The sequence below is a fragment of the Diorhabda carinulata genome, chromosome 10 (genome assembly GCF_026250575.1).
Source record: "Diorhabda carinulata isolate Delta chromosome 10, icDioCari1.1, whole genome shotgun sequence".
Classification (NCBI taxonomy): Eukaryota; Metazoa; Arthropoda; class Insecta; order Coleoptera; family Chrysomelidae; genus Diorhabda; species Diorhabda carinulata.
The window spans coordinates 9,772,423-9,797,332 of NC_079469.1; the positions used below are offsets into that span (position 1 = coordinate 9,772,423).

A 24,910-nucleotide genomic window follows, 5' to 3' on the forward strand; every position below is an offset into this window, starting at 1 on the left:
CTTACTCGGAAATTACTCAAGAATTTCAATGTTGCATACCTTAGGGGAATATTCGAGACACAAGAACCGGAATCTTTCATGCTACCAGACACCTAATATTAGATTTTCGTAATATATGCGAATTTAAAGGAAAATCTTTTAAGTCGAGGGGCTCGATCCACCACAAGTTTTCAATTTGACTTTTTTTTAAAAGTGTGTTGACGCTTTCGTTTCTGAATAATATTGTAATGTTTTTCGTATTTATCTATACTCCTTTTATTCGTGAGGTAAATTGAGAACCCTGACTCTTACGTTCTTAATTTATTTATATTATAAATTATTATTTATATCCAAATAGAATTCTACAAACTTCTAGTCAGAAACCAGAAAAAAACACAACACATAAATAAATAGACTTTCCTAGTAATTATTTGAAGGAAATACTGTTAATAAACCGCCTGCTATAATAGAAAGTTCTGAAAGGAAACCTAAATGGTATTTCCACAATTTACATAAAAAGACGCTGCGCGAATTCGCCAAATTTTAAAATTCAATTGTAGCTGGACGGGGCCTACCTAATAAGCCATTTCGCGAAAAAATGAATCTTGAAATCTTAATGCTTCTTAATTTTTCTGATTTTAGGTCTCTTCTGTTTTAAAATTAGTTTTCTTGCAATAATTTCCAAGAGATTGATGAAAAATGGACGTTTCGATAAGAGGAGGAAATTATGAAAATATAACATCGCTACGTGTGATACTGAAAAACCATCAACTAATCTCAATAGACACATTAGGGAAATACTAGAAGGAAATACTAGGAAACCAGTAGTTAATATAAATACGCAAATTGTCAGTGTCAATATCATATTTTGATAAAGACTTGATGAAAAGTCGAAACGCCAATTTTTCATCAACCTCTTGGAAATTATTGCAAGAAAACTAATTTTAAACTTTCAGAGGAATGAATAATCACTAGGTTCCCTACCACAAAAATAGAAGATAGGAAAAATGGATCACGCGGCTGAACAATATACAGATCATAGGAATAAACAAAGCCAAGACATTGAAATGCATAATATGACATTTATACACTCTGAAAAAGCTATTATGTGACTAGAAAACAAATATGAAAAGCTTTGGAAATGATTAATATTGAGGAGGAATGAATTGATATCAGGAAAAGATTATGTGAAGATATAAAAACACAAACGAAGATAGTAATGAAATCAATATTCATAATCAAAAGACTAGAACAAGAATGTAGTTTATCGTGCACAATTTTTAATATTGATATTCTACTATCTCTTAAAATTTCTATTATTGCTTTACTCTTTTGCTTAGGTTATTTTGTTTGTATTATTTGGTGATCATTCCTTCGATAGAGTTGTTTTCTGTTCTCTAAATTCAGTAGTTTCTCATCTTCATTTATCACTCATTTTTTCACATTGTGTCGATGTTTTCAACAACAATTTGCTGTTATTATCAGTCGTCACTTTTTTCCCCTTGAACTTTATGATTATAGCTGAGAATAATCTTTTATCGTAGATATTTTCTCCATTTTTATTTCTTTTTCTTGGTCGATTCTTGTACCTATTCATTTTAAAAATTTGTTGGGTTTTTGTTGACAGGACTTTTTGTAAAACGTTTTAATATAATGAGTGTATTGATATTCGAAATAAATAAATGCATTACTATAAAAAAATTTGCGATATTCTTTATGGTCACAATATATTCCAGGATATTCTTTTTATCAAATTTTCCTTTATCTTCACGTTGATATCGAAAGTGTGTCAGCTTTTCAGACCATAAAATATCTACATTTTTTATCGCGACACATGAACATATAACGTTCAACGTTTTCTCTACTTGTCCCATCTGGCTTTTGTGCACTATTTGTTCGAGATATTACAAACCCTAACAAACTAAATCGATTTTCTCTATGTTGATAGAGGGTTGTCAGCGTGACCTCAAAACAGGTAATGTTTTCAAAACCGTAGTGACAACGGGTGCTTTCATTACAAATATTTTAGAACAATATCAACTGTGGAAATATATTAAATCGTTCTCAAAACAAACTCACTCTAACGATTAGCTTCGGCAGGGTGAAAAATTTCACTTCAAAACAGCTAACGCTAAGAAATAAGAAATTGAAGAAATATAACTTTGTTTTAATAATAAAAATTAATTTTTCCCTAGTCCTTACATTTCAAATATATAGCATTTTTATTACACTCTGTTCAAGGACTTTCCCAACAATTATCGAATTATTTCATATGTCATAAAGGACATAACACATAATCCAAATATTTCACTAAATTAAAATCAAAAACCAAATGAAGTAATATTATATACCAAGTGCCTTGTACTAATTGTCTACATAGGGCAGACAACTCAGTATTTACAAAACAGACTAAGAGGTCATCAATACGATAGAAAAATAGAACTGCATTAACCAAGCATGACATATCAAAAAATCATAAATTCAATTATGATTCGAAAATCTTTGAAACAGAATCTAATATACGAGAAAGAGAGTTTTTAAAAATGGCTTAAATCAATAAGAACAAAAAAACTATAAAAACATTTTTTTTTCATGAAATTTAATGGAAAGTTTCTCGAAATTATCTCAAATAAATTGACATTTGTTGAATTAATACTGAAAATATTTGATAATATATGTTCTCTCATATTTGTCATCGATGATTAAAGATATGTTAATACAAATTATTTCTATTCCAATTTCTGTCACTTTAAAAAGTTTATTAGTTTCTCAAACTATATTCTAAAAATCTTAAAATTTTCCTGGCTCATATCGATTAAATGATATTCGAAACCTATTTCACCGTTTCTATACAAATTTGGTTACTTCTAGTAAAGTCCTTAATAGATGTTCAACCTGCCTGTCAAGCCGTCTTAAGTAAATAGCCCGGAATTTGCATAGGGAATTCCGTTCAAGCTTCTGTTTATTTCCAAAGTCAACCATTCATGAAGCTCATGCATTTCACATTAAGGTAGTTATTACAAAGGAAGGTTAAATGATTGTTAACATGATATTGTTCACATATTCCAAATCTCCGATGTTAAATCAACCATAACTTGTTGGGGAGATTATTATCTGGAATATACAATTGAACCACATGATGGACATATGCTTTTCTCAAAATGAGCATCCTTTATATGTAGAAGTTCTGAAGATACCTAACTGTGTATTGTATTTTGACACATTTTTTGGCTCTTTTCATCCATCTTTTATTATCCAGGTGAGATACAAGAACTGAGTCTTACTCTGAATTCTTGTTTATCGATCTGAGAAAAATGTACCATTGTTCATTGTTTTAACAAAAACTATGTTTTCCAAAGATTTTAGATCAAATTTATTGATGCTTCAGTTGTTGTCTTTCCACTATTCCAGCGAAATACATGCCCTCTTCCATAAAATCCGATAAGTAAATTCAATGAGGTGAAGAAATGAACAACTAGCTGGTAAATAAATAGGTTCATTAAGGCTCCTTCCAATTCAAACTTACAGGATATCAACCAAAAAATATGTTTTACGCTTCGTTGTCGAAAAATTCACCGTTCCGCAGTAATCTGGTGTAACAAATTTAGTAAGAACTGCAGGTAATTTGTACTTTTTAATTTTTCTGGAAGGCAGTTGTTCCATTAAATCATAAGCTATAATATCAAATATTTACTTAATTAATTAGATATATTGCTTTTTGCACTCTTTTTTTCACTGATAGTGAAATTATGTAAATCAATAAAAACTGCAACTCAAAACCTTATTTGAATAAGAAATAATACTTTCCTAAAATTCCTATTGTTGATACTGACTTTCAGCACATCTTCAATCTCTTAAATGTCCTTCCAATATCCAAATTTCGTGAAAAATATTATATACTCTCTTCGATTCTTCTTCTTCTTCTCCTTCTTCTTCTTCTTCTATCTTTTCTATAGGCAATTCTGCCAGTTTCTTTTTTCTTTGTTGTACTTTTAAGTTATATTATCTGTCCATCTTTTCCGGGGTCGACCGACACTTCTCCTCCTGGCCGGCGATTTGTCTCTTGCGATCTTTACTACCCTATCATCTGTCATTTTACTTATATGGTTGTTCCATTCTACTCCACATGACATTTAGTTCTAATGTAGACGTTACTCACTCGATCTCTCAGTGTGTTCTCCTCAGTATTCCCATGTCAGCTGTTTCTAGCATTCTCTGTGTTTTGGTCGTGTCCAGTTGTGTTTCTGCTGTGTATGTCATTATTGGTCTTATAACAACTTTGTAAATTCTAGTCTTAGTTTCCGTTCTAATATGTTTTTTTCTCCATATTGTATTATTGAGACATCCTGCTGCTCTATTGGCTTTCTATTTTTGTTTTTTCACCTCTGATTCTACATATCTACAAGTAGTTAGTTTCCATAATCTGTTCAATGCTGGTACCGTTGTAGGTCGTCTTCACTTTCTGCTATGAGGGTAGCATCATCTGCATAGCAGACAATTTTTATTTCTCTATTTCTCATCTCATAGCCTTTTCTCCTTTTCACTGCCTTTATTATTTCATCCATTATGAGATTGAAAAGTAGGGGGATTGAGAGTCTCCCTGTCTTATACCCGTGCCTATGTTTATTTCCTCTGTAAGTTGTCCGTCTATTCCAACCTCTACTTTGTTGTCCTTATATATGTCTTCGATTGTTTTGATGTTGTCTAACGGTATTTGTCTATTGTATAAAAGGTGAAGTAGGTCTTTCAATCTAACTCTGTCACAGACTTCTGTTAAATAAATTAAGCAAATGAACGCCGGTCGATTATATTCTAAAGCTTTCTCTGTGAATTGTCTATTTACAAATACTTCATCAGTAGATGATCTCCCACTTCTAAAACCTTATTGTTCGACCTCAAAAGATATTCTTTGATTTATTGAGTGGATTGAAATTTTGGATGTCATTATTAGAGTGGTGTTTGAAAGATTGATTCCTCCATAGTTTTCCAGGGCTTTTTCTGTCACCTATTTCAAACAGTGGAATTAGTATACTTGTTTTCCATTCTTCAGGTACTTTTTTGTGTTTTAATATTTTGTTAATGAACAATGACAGCTGCTCAGTCATTGCTTTTCCACAATTTTTCAAAAGTTTATTTGCTATTCCATCGCTGCCTGTAGCCTTTTGGTTTTTTTAACTAAAAAACTGTCTCCGATTAACCAATATTAATTCTACTAGCTGTAACCAATCATGATTTCTAAAGTTTGTTCGTTATCTCAATTATTTCAGAAACACAATCCGAGCTATACGATTCTTGACAATAGTATCTTTATCTCGAATGAACAGCTTTAATAACAAAATTTCCAAAGAGATCTTATTTGAGGCCACATATTTGTGAAAATTTTTTATATAGGTACTTACTTAACAAATTAATTTTTCACCCTCCTGCACTAACATTAGTGGTTATGAGATATGATAGTAATGAGAATCTCGATTATTAAAAATAAAACCACTTTTGCTCATACCTCACCATGCTGGGAATTACGTTCATAGAAATAATCCAAATCATATTCTCTTCTAATTGATCTCGTATTATCAAAGATAAATGCTCTATCTCAAAACGCGGAAAAAAAGATTTTGTGACAAAACTTCGTAAAGTGATTTTCTGACTTCGACTACCAACATCCCAGGAAACTCTCCTTTTAAATATGGCGTTAATTAAATTGGTCCTCGTTTCGAAAGCTTTCTCTAGGATTGCTTTCAGCTGTGATTAGATCCAATTCTGGAGTTGTTGGGATCATTCACTCTTCATTACATTTTTCGATTTATCACAGTGTTTTTTATACTTTCCCTTTTGTTTGAAAAAAACAGAGTTCAAGTAGGATGATGGAATAGGGTTTTCAACATCATCTCGAATAATATAGCCAGAGGTTGAATCAATATTCTTGAATGAAATTTGATGAATATCACCCTGATTAGGTGAAAATTTCTGGAATAGTGTTTGAGATTCATACTGAGCACACTGCAACAACATTTGTATTATATTGTCGGACGAGCGATTCGATAAACAATCTTTTTCAAAGACTGAAGATAAGCTGGAAATTCTCTAGTAGTAATAGACAGTTGATCCAGTATGAATATCACGAACGGTTCCAGAAATTCCAACTTTATCCCTTGAACCAGTTTGTTTGTCCTGATCTCTACTCATTAACGCATGGATGATGGTCTGCATAGCAGAGAGTGTTCTACAGAGCCGTTTAAAGACTTAACTCCTGACGCTTCGTGATGAGATTCACACCACGTTGGCTCTGATATTTACTTGAAAGAGATATAATTGTCAGAAATTCACGCATTACTGCTGTCTCGTTGTTACTGATACTGCCGATAATTTTCAGCTCATCTTCTTCTTGATATATCAGTAAACTTACATATTGAGATTGGTTTTTTCCGACTGGAATGTTGTTACTGCTTTTGTACTTGAATCCATGTGCCTTGCCACAGAATTCTTACAAATAAAAAAATATGTCAGTTGAACAATACTATGTCTGTTGTCACAAGTGATCCTATCTTGCCATTTATGTAATTAATAATTCAATCACATCTTAAGAAAACCGTTAGAACTACCCACAGGTCACATTGACCCACTTTTTCATTGTACTCTCTCAAATAACGTTACGGTAAGAATCAATTTGGGTGGATTTTTCTTGAACATTGCTGGCACTTTGCAGGAATCGCAAAAAGTGTTCCTTTTCGGTTCCTTCTTTGGTGAACAGAGACGACATCTCCTCCTCTCTGATATATAGAGTTTCTATAACCACCCCAAGTATATCCATAGTTAGTTCTCTTAATTTTGGTGGTGATTTGTTATGTTTAATTTCATATCTCATGTAGGCTTGACATAATTGATGTCCAAGATTTATAGAGAATCCAGTCTAGAAATTTCTCTCCCCCTGGCAGCAAATTGATAAATTATTCTGCTGTTGATTGTCAAAACTCTCATTATCATTTTTTAGTATTTAGGCAAGATTTGGGCTTATGCGTGTACCCAATGATTTTTGAAGGAGTCAAACTATCATATCACAAATAATCTAACTAGAAAATAACCACAAATATATGGAAATAACCAGATAATTTTTCTTTTTTTTGCTTACATAATTTTGTGAAACAGCTTTGGTCTCGCCCTCTCACAATAACTAAAAAATATCATTTAACACGTTGAAATTGGGAAAATATCTTATCACCATGTACGCATCTCATATCGATTTCGAATTTTTATAACTTTGTAACAAAATTGTGAGGATTTTATGGAACGTTGGAGTGCATCGTTTAACAAATCTGATATGTGACACATGAAGTGTTTGACTGAAGACATTCTCCGAATTTCATCGCCAGCAAAAAATTGGAAGCCTCTAGAATACTAAAATAATGTTGAAACGCGTTTGGAATGCGAAAACATTCACTTCAGTGAAATAAAAGTTTGAATTGAGCATTACAAATAATAATTCTTATTTTTTACTTGATAAATAAACCGTTTTTCCACGATTCAATTATTACTTCCTAGTTTTCAGCTGAGTTCCTCAAAGGCGTCAAGATAGCAATATACTGAAGTTAAATGTATAGTAAAAGCATGTCTCTACATTCCGGTCAATCAGTTAAGTGTGTCTGCGAACAGTAAAGTTCTTAAACTTGAATGTTTATTACTCTACTGCAATAGAATCTTATGAGCTGAAAATATATTGATTGCAATACTTAAATTATTGTTTTACACTGGTTTACCAATTACAACTGAATTATTATTTTTAAAATTGATTTACTACGTCTCATTCCCAGCGTAGATGTTGAACTACATCTGAAAAATTTTGTTATATTTCCAAACGTTATATATTAACATCACAAAGCATTTTTCTCAGGAAGTAGAAAAACCCTAGCTTGTAACATTAAAATGATGATGTGGTTTCTGTTCATTGAATCAAAGACAAGGACCTAACTCTATGCCATTTACCTTTCTTCTGGTATATCTGGAATCTTTTGATCATTTTGACGACTGTAACTTTCTGTCGAACAGCGCAGGACGTTGGACTAAGCAATTCCGTGGAATTGAACATTCTATTATATCTGTTTCTCGTGGCTCACCAATGCCAGCTCCAACATAGAATTTGACATTAAAATTTAAAAGGTGAATGATACTGAAGACTCTTTCTATTCTAAGGAACAAAAGATACAATTTCTCGGTTTCACATTACGTATTTGATAAAGAAATATTGAGTTTTATAGGGCTAAAAGTTTAATTTGTAGATGGTTTTATATGGATGGATTAATGAAGAAACTAAATATCCAGCTTTAACGTTCGTAATAGTGTTCAAATGTATCATTGTGTTCTTGTTACGTGTAATTATTTTAAATACTCGTATAGCTTCAGAATGGGAACAAAAAATTATCTTCCATACTAGTTGTTAACAAAATACAAAATTATAGGTAATAGTAATAGTTAATGATGAGTATATTATCAGAAAAAAAGTCGCTTACAGAGTAGAAGGCACTTCCCAGTAAATATGCCTTCTTGGGTAAATTATTGCGGAATGCGGGAAAAGATTATATCGATATGATTGGCAACTGATTGTGCACTTTTTGCATTGTGAAAAATTGAGCCCTCAACTAATTCTGAACGTGTGGTAGGTAAGTGAAGGTCGTTATCTGCGTTCCTGAGTGGATAGCCGTGTAAAAATCTTTCTGAATTTGGAGAAGCGTGTTTACGAATTAGGCAAACGGATTCAGAGATGGATATAGAGGAAAGAGTCAGAAGTTTTAATCTTTTAAAGAAATCTGATCTCTGATCTCCAAACTAGTAGAATTTCATTATTTCGAATGATAGAGGCAGATTTTGATTATGCTATTAAGAGACTTATCAAGAGAACTTAACCTTAAGTCGCCGACTGAAGGCTTTTCCTGAAAAAGTAGTGTTCGGTCTCAGTTGAAGTATATAAATAATTGGTACTTAGATTGGGTGAACAAAGATTCTTGCGACAAAATTCATGAAGGAAGTGCACTTGCAAAAAACTAACTGAGGTTATTTTTCCAATATTCCTGTTACATTATACGGAGGTTTCATTTGAAAATATCTTGTATTTTCAAATTTTTCTTCCAAAACCAATACTTGTAAAGACAAACAGCACCAAAATTTATATTTTTTTCTAATAAATTGAGTGAAAAACCAGTAATGTAATACGATTCATAATAAATGCTGGAAATCACCAGCTCAGGACTCTGCGAGTGCATGAAAATTACAGAAAATCATAAGTTTCAAACATTATTAAAATTTTGGGAGAAAATAAGAACTCAATTCTAGTCACTACCGTTTAAGGTGATATAACTGAAAGGGGTGGGCTGAAAAAATTTGATTGGAACCTTTTGGCATAACATAAAGAAGCTGAAAATCGTAATCATTCCAAAGGTTGATCTAACACTGTGGTGATATGATCCGTTGGTTTTAAGAAATCGACAATTTTTTTTTATTTCTTCCTTCTCAAAAAAATTGAGATGTAAATAGAAAGAATGTATCATACGTTAAATGATAATTTTATTCTGGTTGATGGAAGTTCCATTGAAAACATAACTTTCGCAGTTGGGCCAACTTTGCAACTAACTTCACGGGTCGTATACAAGCAAATAGGATTTCTATTTTGACATTGATTGCAGATAGAATATATACTATCCAAATTGATAGTTCATGTTATATCTTTGTTTATAAATGAAATGGTAAATGGTGAATTTACAACAATTGAAAATCCTGTGGGAATAGTTTTTCCAATGAAGTTATCGAATGAATTTTTCAGTTAAAGTACTTTTATTTCATGGTTTTTCATTTGTTCCAATCGAAATTGTGGTTAATTCAAATTGACTAACCGATCAGCAAAACCATTAAATTTGTGCGATTCACTTTCAGGTAATTGACACATTTCAGCGCTTCATTCAATAAATCGAACGATCTATTAAGTAATTAACCGAATAGTTGATGGTCAAGGGAATTGAAAGTACAACCATGTTGTTTATTCCTGCTATTACTAGTTAAAAGAATTAAACATTCTGTTTTCATCATATTTGCTGGTTTTCAATATGATATCGAAACTGAGTCAGATATGTAAAATTATTGAAACTTCGATGTAAATTTATTAGTTTAACTGACTTAAGTTTTGTTTAGCTTTTGTGGCAGCTAGTGCATAAAAGCTTACGTGCTGAGAAATACACAAAAAAATTGAGAACAAAAAAATATACTAATTACATAATTAGAAGTAGAAGTTTATCATATTCAGAACGCTCAAAACGGTGGAATAATATCCAGTAAATACATTCTTTTTCTTGACTTTTTGAGCTGTTTTTAGGACGATTTGAACTTAATATAATAGTTTTTGTCATTTTGTGCACTACAGGGGTTTTCCCTCATTCAATAAATACAAGAAAATTTTGTTTGTACAGAGAAAAGATAACTGGTGTGAGTGGTAGTAATAGTATTTCAATACTCATTTTTTTGGATTTACCACCATATTGTTGGAACGTTATTTTCAAGTTATCAAATTTGTCTGCAGAATTTGAAGAATTAACGGATCAATTACGTTCTCTAACATCACGAAATATTCTTCATCGGTTGGATTAGAGTTTGAAGAAAAAGGCCCGACTATATGGTTTCCAAGATTACTTGCTCAGATATTCAATTCAATGGAAAGTGTGTATGTTTTTCAGGAAACATGTCAGGATTTATCTCGCTTTAATACCTCAAATTTTGAGTATTGAAATTTTCAGTTATGTTATGCTGTTGGAGAATTTTAGTGATTATATTTTCACAGAATTGTATGAAATTTGTTTTCGTTCAACACCCTGCGTATTGTACTTTGACTGACTTTACAGGTTAATGCTACTTGGGTTGTGAAAGAAGGAAAAGAATAAACTTGTAAAAAAGTTCTCTTAAATAAGTCCTCGATGGGCTCCGTCACTTTCACCGATGATTAAGATAGCTGTCACTTTTACAGCTAGAGCACGTGATATTTCATACTGAACAATAATTAGACTCAAAAATTAAGATATTATAGCATGCACTCGTAAAAACGTCAACTGAAAAACTTTTTTGACAATTAATAATATGCGGACTTCTGAAACTTTATTAATTAAAAATGAAAATCAAATTTCAGTGTTGATTTATGGAAACCATCAAAAACATCGTTAATTCAAAAAAAATTTTAATAATTGAACAGGTTATCTAAATATCTTTCAAACTAGGAGACACTTGCCATAAGTTCCCTCTTAATATTATTGGTTAGTTACCTGGTGACATCATCAATGCTTATTACGTCACCTGTTATCACTAGTAGAGGAGCAGCTAACAGTAATTAATTTTTATGCTTCAAATTTCATCGGATTTGACTCAAGGTGTTGAACAACTAGGTCAGAATTCTTTAAAAGTGCCTTTGAACTTGTTTTTTGGTTCTTAAAAATACGTTGCAAATGAAAACACATTTTCTGCAAATAATTTTTGGACAATTTTCATCGTTAGTCTTGCAAAATCTAAATTTGATCTAGAATTTGAACAAGATTCACTCAAAATGACATTCCCGATGATGAGGATAATAATTTAGTTAATTCTGAGAGTGAAGTTAGGGAATAGTGAATTCGATAATAGTTATTCATAAAAATCGAATCTACTTAACACGTTTCAATTCATATTTATGTCGGTTACTATATCTGAATAAACCATCAAAATGCTTTTCCCACGATTATATTTCTTATATTAAAGAAAAATGAATGAGATTGAAAATGACGGATGCCTGTAGCCTAATAATATGTCGCCCTTAAAACAAATATGTCATCATATCTTTAAAAACTAATTAATTCACACAACGTATATATTTGAAAAAATGTTGATATTGTTTTACTGTCCCTGTTCATTTTTTATTATTATTGTTATTATTGTAACTAGCTTATATAAAACCCTTGCTGATCTTGCCTTGAACTAAATAAAGCGAAATTCCTTTTCCTATGAGTTTTTTGGAATTATTAATATCAAGGAAAAACTTTGGTAATACTTGAACCTTTTTCGAGAGATTACATGGAATTATCCAACGCCACGAAATGAAAAAAGTACCAAGATAAATATTTATATAAATTCAAGAAGATATTTCAAAATGTAGAAAAGTTAAAGAGGCGTTTCGAGGTTTACATAAAAATACTGAAGGAAATTAATTGGATACCATTTATCAAAAAGAAAACGGCGTACTTTTCACGGTCCCAATTTTATTAGAAAAGAATTTCACTCTTTCTATTCAATTAGATAAAATTTCATTCAAAATAATTTTTTGTTCTATTCTGTCAATTTGTTGCTCATTTCATCACAGCTTCTGATAGTTCTTTACTTTACTCCTTTTTTTTGTCTATAGAGCAACTATGAACTTATTTGATTTGTATTTTCATCTGTTGATGCGTGTTTCAATTAAGAATATTTCTACAATTCGACTATTCAAATTGTCAATAAGTAATTTATAAGACCTTTCAACAGCTATGATCAACAGCTTCATTAAAATTAGCATAAGCAAAAACTAATAATCATATGAAGTGTATCAGTAAATAAAGTCAATCAAGTGCTTGGTAATTGATACAATACGATACGATTTATACTAGCAAATCACTAATAAAATGAGAAAATTGAGTAGAAAATTTAACCAAAGTGAAGTCAATATTAAGAATTTTGTAATAAAAACGTCAAGTTTGTTATATTGTGTTTGATATAGCCTAGAAAATGGTACAATTAGCGTACCCGTACTCCTGGAGATATAACTGTGATTATAAGAATGACTTACCTTACCTCGTATATCCCTATGAAGGCACAAAAGTGTTGTGGCACAAAAGTGCACAAATTTATACATGCAAGGAAATGGCAGGATGATCCCATATTCCGTGAAGCGTTCGCGGTTATGTACTCGACTTCTTACATTGTGGATAATATGTCAGCAGTCATCTGAATAGTAACAACCCTTTGGACTTTGCCTTATAGATATAATGCAATCACTGCCAATAGAGAAGCGCAATTGTCTTATTGCAAAAAGCTGTGATAAAATGTTGAGCATAGTGAGTCTATTTGTTCTCCCCAATTGATACCAAGATCCAATGTGATTTCCAACAATATCACAGATTCTCCTCTGATGGCCCGTTTTGCAGAGCTAAATGTTATTTTTCAAGTTTTTGTTTCGTTTAATTTCAAATTGTTTGAATTAAACCAAGATTTAGCTGCATTTAGATTCTCCACGCTGACTTTTTCATTCCCTTTTGTTAGGTAACGTCAGCGTTAAAACCGATCGATATTTGAGAAAAGCCGGAAAATCGTTAATAAATAGCAGAAACAATAATGGTCCCAACACCGAACCCGAGGGATTCCATCGCTCACCAATACCAAAGTAGATTCTCAGCTGTTGTAGCTTATGTACTTATGTCGATTTGCAAAATAAGATTCGAATAGCTCGGAATCAATAGTGTTCCAACTTAAGCAACAAAGTCTGAGTTTACGCAGTCAAAGCCATTAGTTAGTTCACATATAATGGTATACGTATTTTCACCATCTTCAACTATGCCCTTAATAACGTTTAAGAAAGCCTAAATGGTTTATTTGTGTTTCTGAAACACAAATCGACATTCAGATATCAAGTTATTGTCTTCTAAATTGATGCCTAGGATCATACAATTACTCAGTTTATTTTTATTTGCAATGGAGTATGGAGTAAAGAATTTTCAAACGTTCAAATGATGTTTTTAGTATGATTTGGACTCTTTTCTAGTAAATTTTTTTTTATTTCTGAACGTAATATCATTTTTGTGTGTGTATACTCCAAACTACCTCTAAAAATCACTCATGTCAATAGCTATCGACCGCTGAGCGTTACTTCACATAGAGCTACTATTAACTGGGAATTGATGTGAAATAAATTCAGCTCCTTGTCATGGACAAACCATCAATACAAAACGCTTATTGACAGCCACTAACGATGGATAGTATTTGAACAACGAGCATACAATGCCATTCATATTGTCACTGTTATTTGTTTCGGTTTGGGTTTATTTCTATTTTTCATTTCGAACTTTTTCAAATGTAGATAAGCTTGTGATATCTGCAGTACTATGTGTCGTTAGATTTTTATAGTTGTTAAAAAGTAATAGGCATTAAAAATGAATAAGATATGTGAAGGGTTGAGTTCAAAATGTAATACATTCTGAGAAAAAATGGATTGAAGAACAAACGAGGCAGGAGATGTTGAAAATTTTGACAACGTAATAACTCACAAAAAATATGGAGATGGAGTAAACTAAAAATTGAAGAAATAAAAAGCAGGAATGTAAATGTCACTAAAATAATAGAAAATAGGATAAATAAACAAGATATGGAGAGCAATGAGATCAACAACATTACAGATATGTCTTCAATGAGCGCAGAATATGGAGGAAGCATAGAAAAATTTCTGAGCAACGCAGAATATAAAATCATTGTTTTCTAGCAAAACTTATAAATTACGATCAACTCAAGAGAAGTATACATTATTGAAAAAATTGTAGAGTATAAAAAGACAACTATTGTCAGTAGTAGCAATCTGAAAGAAAACGTGGTAGTGGTAGAAGATCTCAAAGAATGTTATTGTTTCTAAAAAATAACATCTTATTGTTAACCATACTTTTCAACAATTTGACGGTTAAGAACAAATGTCGGTAGCAGTAAAATAAACTATAGCTCCCACTCAATATTGTTAGCAATTGAATATGATTATTCATATCTTTGTATCATTTTTTTCCAGGGAATTGGTGCCTCGAAAGTCCTTTCTAATTTTACTATGAATAAAAAAGTCGTATTCACGAGCAACTAAGATAAAACTTAGGAACTCAAAAAGATATTAACATACAATTTCAATAAGATTGTGCTCATATGAAATTTGAATGGAACAAAGTAAAATAAATAACCAGGACGCACAATGTGGTTAATTGAAGTTATGTGGCTTCCTTTATTGAAATAATATTATAAAATATCATTAATTTCAATTGGAATCAACTTTTTCCGATGATAATGTTCAAATGTTGTTTGAGCCAAGCAAATATACTATTGGAGAATAAAATTATTTCTCTACGCACCAAAATCCTCTGGTGGTGATCATTTTACTATCCATTATTAAAAGCATCGTTCTTGGATTTCGTAGATATATGAAACTTTTTGAACATGTGTTGAAAAACCGGTATTAGGGTTTCAGTTTGTAGAGATATTTCGTATTCAAATTTCATGTATAAAAGAGAACTTTTCAAAACACGAATTGATATTTATTGTTCCATCACGTTGACTTACAGTTTGAAATTTATATAGGAAAAGTTTCAACAGCAGTTTTGTCATGATACCGAAACAATACTAAATCTTATAAAGCTTTTTCGTCGTTTTTCCAATTCCTCATTTTTTCCCAACGTGCTGTACCTATTGAAACATTCCTTATTAGATACAATTCATTCAATTCTATATATTTCTCTGGTGAATAACTTTTTTGAGGATCAGCAACTTGAATGAGAAATATAATTATTTACATTTGTAATGGAAAAAAGCTTTAAGCAAATTCGATGTTTCTTCCGCTTCTTTTCAATTACATTCCTAAATATGCGTTATTGATTAACTCGATACTAGGTCATATTTATGAATAACGTACTCATGATCTAATGAATAGGAAAATTAATCAACTCGACTCATTCAAGAGAAATTTTGTAGTAACAAGAACATTGAAGCGATTAATTCATCAAAAAAGTTCTAATTGAAATAATATGCAAATTTCAGGAATACCTTCAAGTTATGCGTAGATGTATATGATATTTTGTATAAGCAAAAAAATTAGTCTTATAGCTGCAGTAGCATCATCAATTTTTCATTTTTCATAACGAAACATCCTCCAATGAATTTCATATCAATTTTTTTGTTGTAGGATTTCTCAACGCTAATACCGACCCATACTCCAGAAGCCCTGCTAATTATGGTCTCATGGACCAAATAGCTGCGTTACATTGGATCCAAGAGAATATCGCCGTTTTTGGCGGTGATCCTAGTAATGTTACGTTGTTGGGACACGGTACAGGTGCGGCGTGTGTCAATTTCCTGATAACATCAAGCGCCGTTCCCGAAGGTAGGTGTTGTTTGTTCCCTTGCATTGTCAAAGTTAAATTTATTCATAAATTGAGCAAGAATTAGTAACGATTTAATTAATGCAATATATTGGGAAGTAACCTGAATTTGCAGGTTGAAGGAGTTAAAAATTCATACAAATTATGAAAATTTTGTTAAGAGAAAAATGTAGCAAATTTTGGAGAATTTGTGGTACCTTGTTCGTTTTTAAAAATAAGCACTTACTCGTAATAGAATTGACTATGACAAAACAAACCAACAAAATGAATAAAACTCTTTCTGTCTCTAATGTGCACTCAATAAAAATGCTACAAAGTTAGTTGTTTTGAGTTTGGATGCTACATATATAATAACGCAAATAGGCAGCTTTGTCCCTTGGCTATACAGATTCATTCACTCACTAAGCTCGATTTCCTTCACTAAGTTTCCTCATTTGATCATATTATTTGCTCCTTCTTCCAGTCTGTATACATCAGACTTTGTATTTGCCTTCACCTGTTCTATCCCATTCTTCTTTGGTCTTCCTTTCTCCTCCTATTCCCCAATTCGATATTTGAGTTTGATTAATAAAAACATAAATTTTTAGAACCTAGTGACCTTGCCTCGGAGAAAGTAATTGGAATATGTACTGATGGACCTCAAGCGAAGAAGGGTTGCCGATCAGGAATTATTGAATTGGCTAAGAAAAAGAATCCTTAAATAATTTGATAACGTTGTATCATCCACAGCTTTGGCTTGACAAACTCTCCCTGAATCACTTAACACTGCTCTGAGCGAATCACGTTAAATCCAGTGCTTTGAACACCAGACATTTTCGACATTTTCGAGTGTTTTGTCAAGAATTGAACAAATTTACAGATGACACATTTATCTTTTAACAGGCATCTACCTCAGACTTTTCGAAACAATTAATCTTCGGAACCTACAAGGTCAGAATAGTACTTTGAAAAACAATGATTCAAATTAAGAGTTTCGCTAAGGAAATTACTATTTGGCAACGCCGGCTGCAGAAATCGGAGCCAAAGTTTTCTTCCTTTCCAAAATTTAACAATATCCTTTATGATACCCAATGTCGCCTAAAAAACCTAGTTAAAAAAATGGAGGACGTTATATATGAGCATTTGTTGTCACTGAAGAATAAAATTGGAGCCTATTTCCCAGATATAAGCTCGAAAAACTGGGAATCAAAGTTAATAAGAGAGATCACATTCATGAACAAATAATTGAGTTGCTATGTGATTCGAAAGCTAAAGTGGATTTTCCAAACATGGATCTCAAAGATTTTTGACGTCTAGATCTTCCTGTTTACTCAAAAGTAGTAATGGAGGCAGCCAAGTTGCTTGTACAATTCTCAACAACTTATCCATGCCAGTCAAGATTTTCAACTATATAAGATCTGAAGATCAAGTCATACTAGATGTGACCTGTGGTATTGTTTGTCAAAAAAATACCAAAAATAGTTAAAAAGAAACAGCCTTTACACTAGTACTGACTATAAAACCAGAAAAATTAACGAGCCTTTCTGGTTACATTATTGATTTTAATATTGTAATTTTTTCTATGATTTGTTCAATTAAAATTTGTATTTGAACAAATATGATTTTATATTTTTTTCCAGAGTATGACTAGCCTATGCTCAAAGTCATTTTACTCGAATATAATGTGAGTAAATCTATCAAATATAAGTCTAAATTAACTTAATTACTGAAGGGAGACGTGACCTCTCACCATAGTATAGAGCTGGCAAGGTTGAAAACCTCTGTGATATATGATATCAAATGTCAAAACTTCTAAGCAAATTCACGATCATTCACCCAACTAACTGTAGAAACTTTTGAATTAAAATAATTTACTAAACACCGTATTTCTACAACATACTTGCATATTCAGATCAATTACTTGAAAGATGTGAGATGAAGTTAATTCCACAACAATCCAAAGTTCGCAAATTGATTGTCTGAAATAGTTTGATCATCTATACATAATGAAAATTTTCTCATGAAATCAATTCATAATAACGAAAAACTGTACATTCTTCAAGCTATTCCTATCGCCTTCTTAGCGATTACATTTTCTTTGTCAACTCAGTGCTCAGTTTTCTTTCCAAATTCCACGTGATCCTCAATTTCTGTTAATAATCTGACATCGAAAAGACGAAGAAAAATATTGCTGTTGTCATAATTCAAACTCAAATAACAAATTTTAATCAAAATTACTTCCATAAATTTTTCCTCTCAATATTTATTAAGATGTAAATTAAATTAAACGTTATTTCATGAACGCTCTGTAGGTGGAATGTTTTAAAATGAACTTCTTGAATATGACATCAAAAAGATCGATCGCCTTTACTTTTCTTCCGGCCAATAAGTCAATTACAGGGACGGTCCCCGGACAATGGAACTTGGCAAAGTTTCAAGACGCCCACGTTTTATGATTTATCGGAAACCGATAGGGAGACTCGCAATTTGGCTGAATAATATAGATACGTATTTAGAGGTACCGAATTGAATGTATACACCTCAATATTATCGCTTGATTTATAACCGAATCGGTGCCTAGAGGTTTTCTGTGTGCGCATAAAAAATCCCGCAATATTTATGTGTATCTGTTTTTTTATCGGCCGATCCGGAACTTTTTTGCAAATTGGATATAAGGGAAGATAGAACGCTTCTTTTATTCGTCTTTAAATATACCAGTTTTATACGGGATATAGTTATACCAAAAAACTTTTTGAATTAGAAATTATCATTCTATGTAATTTGAATGTTGGTATAGAACTATTTTACAGTATATAAAGTATATAAAAACTATGCTACTACTTAGTTTTTTACGGTTTTTACCTCAGATTTCCATCGAGATGCATCGATTTGCTTAAAATTTTATTAGTAGCTGGTGAATGCCTTTAAAAGTAAAGTCCACCCTATGCCGAAATGTGCTTCCACTTTGGGGGTGGATACCACCACAACCAACCAATCCCAACAAGTGTAGTAGTAATTTTTTTGTTGAAACTAACCATAGATATATCGATTGAAAAGAGCACAAATTATTCTATGGAATTTTTTCGATAAATCAATATTTTTTGACTCAATCGAGGTTGAAATTTTAAATTTTTATTACCCAAATAATTAAAAAATTTAAATTTTTTGAAAAAACTGTTAAGATGAATCTTTGAAAAAATCAATTTTTTGGTTACAAGACCTACTACCAACTGAGTTATTGAAGGTGAAAAAAAAATGAAAATTGGATAAGTGGAGAGTAATCAATCTCACGGAAAAAATGTGTTGATTCTTTTCCAAATAACTTCAAATGACTATTCAAATTGGACTTTATAAAACTTTGTGATACATAAAATAAGAGAATTAATACGAAAAGACAGAACCCCTCCATTTCATCGAAACAAAATGTCATTTCCACCCTTGATATTGCCACCCTTATTGGAATAAATTCACAAATCACTTTAATTAAACACAAATAATGGAATAAAGGAATTTGAATGGTTGAGAGAACTTGTTTCTGGAAAACATTATGGTTGAAATGAAGAAGGCGTTTTTCAATTTTTTAAAAGAATTGTTCCATTCAAAATAACTTGAAACATATGAAAGATACGTTAAAACTGCTGGAAAACGGAAAGTTTACTCTGGAATTAATCGAGACATAACCTTCCAAAGTTCACAGTAGTGTGTGACTGGTACCGGTTTGGAGCCCTTTGGAGGTTCCTTTTTTAAAAATGGAGGGTCAATGTATCTCAAAACTTCTTAGCCCTATATGTATCTTGATATCATTATATTTTCATTCGATTATCATTCAATATTATTTCTTTGTATAAATTTCATAATAATAACTTAAATCCATATTCACAAACAAATCCAAACCAAGAAGAAAAATATAATACGTATATAGCTATATGTATAAACGAATATGAATGAATATTTCCGTTATATACGAGTACAAAATTGAAAATATAAAAATATGAAAAAAATCGCATGAGTGTTGAAGAAATTAGGAGTATCCCAACACCGGTCACTTATTCTAAGTGGACACGTAAAACAATTAACCAGTAATAATAACTCATTCAAGCAAATTCTGTTTGTACGCCGATGACGTATCCAGGTCCTTCACATAATACGGTCACTTCATCCCTATAATATCTGTCGACAATCCTATCTAATCTCCGAGTGTGCACAATTGTATGTTCTCGCTCACTATCACAACTTGATTTGAACCTACAGAGAAGCCATTGACTCCTCTATTTACAATGTCACTATTTGAATCAAGTTAGTCGTCTTCTCTTCTTTTCTAGTTCAAAATAAAGAATAAACATCTACAAAAAAATTAACTTCATTTTCATAACTAAATCAAGGAATTTTCTTACCAACTGCAATATTACGGGTAAATTATTGATTGATTATTTTTTATATATTCCTTTTTTTAATCATTCATATGAGAGTTTGAGACTTAGTTTGAACTACGACTTGCAATCCTATTGGGAAAATGATTAATAAAAACAATTTTTGTTAAAAAACCTTGTGAACTCATAAGAAATAACATTTAATAACTAGCAGAAGAATCTAATAATGAAATTTGCTGATAAGAAAAGTTCCTTCTCTGTCTAATGAAGACGCTGTTACGCCTCTTTGTTGATTTCTTTCACTTTAGGGTGTTTTCCTGTAAAGTTTTCTAGTTGCCTCTGGAAAACACGTTTTTCATGACAAATTTCCCACTGAACTATAGTTTTCCTTTTATTTTTCCAACTTCACTTTTATCTGCTCTTACGGTAGATTGAACTTCCAATTCCATCACATTGATATCTCATTCTAATAAATTAACATTGTTTTCTACTTACAAATTCAGTAGTTACTTGACACGATTTTCCTTGCGATTACAAACATTTTCCTCTTATTTGAGGGGAAAATATTCCAACATTTCAACGAAATCAAAAAGGGAAAATACTAAATCCAATATATTTATTGGCATGTTTAGGATTCCTAGCTATTGAAGATTATATACAAAGAGTTCTGGGACTGCCAGAGGCAGCTAATGTCCGATGGTTAGCAATTCGTTATTTTGCTACCACGTGATATTTTTCTATTTTTCTCCATTCCAATTTATTCCTTATTCAAGTAATATGATGATGGACATTATGCAGTTCATTTAAAATTGTTTGATTATGTTCCAATACCTATAATTTATAATAAGTTTCTTCAGAATATCTCTTCATGGCGAAACGTTTCCTTAGAATGTAGAACGATCAAATAATCAACATACCTCCCAAGCCATAAATTTTATCGAGTTAAATAAAGAGTACCCATGGCCTTTTTAGATGGTAATGTAGAATTGATCATTACGGAACACACCACGTGAACATACGTAATCATCCATTAAAAATTCATAATATTCGATTGTATGAATATAATATCTGATTTCACAAGTTTACACGTGAAGATATGAGGAAAATATGATATTATCATCTAAAGACGCAGTATATTTTAGAACTTCTTTTTCAAGGTTGAGCCACATTTGAATCGAGCTTTCCACAGACGTATTTTTTTTTATATCCACGGCATCTTCACACAGAAGCTTAACAGCTTTATCTCAACATCTTTGAGCGGTTGGATTTTCTACTACGTTAACAGAACAGCTCATTTTCTATGGATTGTGTTGAGAGCAGCATTGGATTAGAGGAGACCATCGTAAATAACGAGAACAAAATGTTTGATAAAACTTGAATTGTTTGTTTTTTATTTGATTAATCACCAGAACTCAATTATTACATTACGTACTGACAATCTATCATAAACATTACGTATTACGACACCTGCTACTGAGGAGGAAAAATTAAACATGCCTTTGTTATGAATTTTAGTACGTCTGCACAAAATTTTCCTAACCGTTTTCATACAGTATAATTGATAAATCTTACCAATTATACCTACTTCATACTCATTGGGATTATGCTTATGCAGATATTGACGAATTCATTGAAGTGTTGATTGATTATTAGTTTCTATTTCGATATTATTATTTCGATTTGTTTGAATTACAAAAAGAGGAAAGTAAACGTTATTATATGACCTCATGCAAAATATATAACTATTAGAAAAACATTGGGCAAACTCCCGAGGCTCTTGTTGTTTTTGGAATAAACCAAAGGAAACAGACTAATACCTCATCTTTGAGTGCGATGCTGTCCATAGTCAAATACTACGCTACTCACATAGATTTATTAAGAGCTAGTGATAAGAATTACACTCCAAAAAACTTGAATAAATAGAAGAGAACAACGGAGCTATCATAGTCGATATACCTGTCACTCAAACAGCCATCCTTACGTGTTCATTGAATTATATATTAATAGATTTTTTGATTCAATGAAATATGAGGATTTCTTATCATAGATATATGATTATTTTTAATCGGTTTTATTTCGTTTAATTCATATAGTTCATTGTTGCTTGTTTCGTTTGTTAAGTTGTTGAATTTTATATGATAATAAAGCCTATTCTTTTCCTTTCTATTTTTCTCTCTAACACACATTAATCATTTGGTTTTTAGCTATATCTGATAACGACAAAAATTGAGGTGACTGAAATATAAAGAGTATTTTCATACCAATGACCATTGGATTATGCAAATCCTTTGTTACATAGTTTTCATGTCTATTCATCCAAAACTCCATTATTGCAACTAAACCAATTAAAATTGGAAACCACTCTTCTACTGGTTACATCTTAATGATCGCTTTGATATAAATATGAAAAATAACAACTGCAAAGAACTACAAAAAACAAGCGAAAGGAAAAAATTAACATTTCGTTTACTTTTAGTTATGTTCCGTCCCTGGCACGATTTTGAAGTAAAACTGTGCTCTAATTGTTTTTAAATGAACTTCCAAAGGAGTCTTTTCCGCTTCAACACGACACTTGGAAGATTTTGAAGTTAGATACAGTATTTTCCACCGCGAGATTAATTACTTCATTGCGACAAAATCTTGGACGCTGTTTTTCAGCATATTGACTCTGCTGACTTTGAGGGGTCGACGATTGACCTTCTCAAAAAAGCTAATGAGCAGCTCCTTGATATTTAATTATTCATAGATTATTGATTTTCAAGTCTGGGCTATTGTATATTTAGCATTGCGTGGGAAGTGATGGACTATCATAGTTGACAGTGTAGTTTTTCTTGCATAATTTGGAAAATGCCGGCTATATTCGTAGCCTGAGAAAAGTTATATTAATACTTTTAGCACAAGAAGAGAATTGGTAACATAATTTAAAATATCATCGTTACTTTCGACCAATTAATATAGAGAGCATTCCAACCAATTGTCAACTTTGTGTTCATAAAAACTTGAAGTTTGAAAACTTATATCTCAAAGTTTTAAAAGGAGACCTGTATCAATAGAGAACCATCGGAATTTTGTTTTCTGTTGTTTAACTTCAACTAATATTTATTTATTCAATTTCAAGTCCCAGTTCTCTTTATTAAACACAATAAACCTAAATTTTTCTGCGCTAGAGGGATAAAATTTGCACAATGCACATATTGACGAAACTTACTTATGATTTCTAAAGAAGTCTTTAATGTAAAGATCTGGGTAACCAACATATCAACGGACTACTGAAGCCTACTATTTCCTCGCAACTCTAGCTTTATGAGTACACATTCAACTGGAAAAGTATATTCAATAATTTATTTGATAGTAACCCAGTGATGATATTATACATATTCTCCTATAAAAGGCTTAAAATAATATTGATTGTGATATATAACGAAAAAGAATTAGCGGCTATTATTTGAGACACGTTCGTATTTGAAACTGTATAAAGACCAGGTTTTTGTTAAAATTTTCAGACCTACATATATAATAGGAGAATCACTTTTTCGAATGCTGTTGATGTTACATAATCTATAGTTGATTGTCATCGTGATTGCATAGGTCACTGAAAGTGATATCTGGGTTAATGGTAATCATAGACACAGCATTTCGTAGCAAATAATCTGAGTCATATATTTCTCCATCATTTTCTCTTTATTATAGATATTACCAAAATTCGGAGCAAGGTAATTCAACTATGTGAGAAAAACAATGCTTGGTTTCATTATTTAGGATTAAAAATTTCAATTTCGGGTATAAATGAGTCACATTTTATATTTATATATATAAAATAATTGTTTCGTTATACATATATATTCCCAAAGTGTATTTATATCCTAGAGTGCAAACATTCTCATCAGCTCATAAGAGCCCTAACTACTTGATGAACAATGCTTATATAAATCCTTATAAGGTCAGAACCCTATATTTTAAAGCACGGAATTATTCAAAATGAAATGGGAGCTCTACCAATCTATTTACACGAGTTCAATTACAAAACAACATCATATTGAAATTTGATACATAATTTGAAAACATATCTCGTTGAATTGATATTCAATTCCAGCAAATATTAATTTTTGTAACGATTTAGAACGTGAATAAAAACAGGGAAAAACCAATAATTAGATGTATTCACATACTTCATGGATTAAAGAAAAACTTTTGAATGAGTGTCACAGTTGGTATTCGTAGAAGCTTCACGAAAACTGGACAAGACAGAGAGAATCTTCAATCTACGACGGATTTGAAAAGCAGATGCAGTATTTATAAAAAAGGAAAAAACATGCAATGCTATATGTTTTCGATCTTTTTCTATAGACCTTTCACCGAAAGGTCTATAGGTTTGAATCCAAGTTTCCAACGGATACCTAAAACAAATAGATTATAATATAATAA

The 24,910-nt window shown here is 31.5% G+C and overlaps 1 protein-coding gene across 2 annotated transcripts in view; it reads left to right on the forward strand.

Annotated features, from left to right (window-relative positions):
* The window catches only part of LOC130899110 (neuroligin-4, Y-linked), a 530,244-nt gene that overhangs the window by 383,892 nt on the left and 121,442 nt on the right, over positions 1-24,910 (forward strand). For both annotated transcript variants that reach the window (XM_057808881.1, XM_057808882.1), the window contains exon 3: positions 15,941-16,138. In XM_057808881.1, the coding sequence (XP_057664864.1) occupies positions 15,941-16,138 (198 nt within the window). The remainder of the gene's footprint in view (positions 1-15,940; positions 16,139-24,910) is intronic.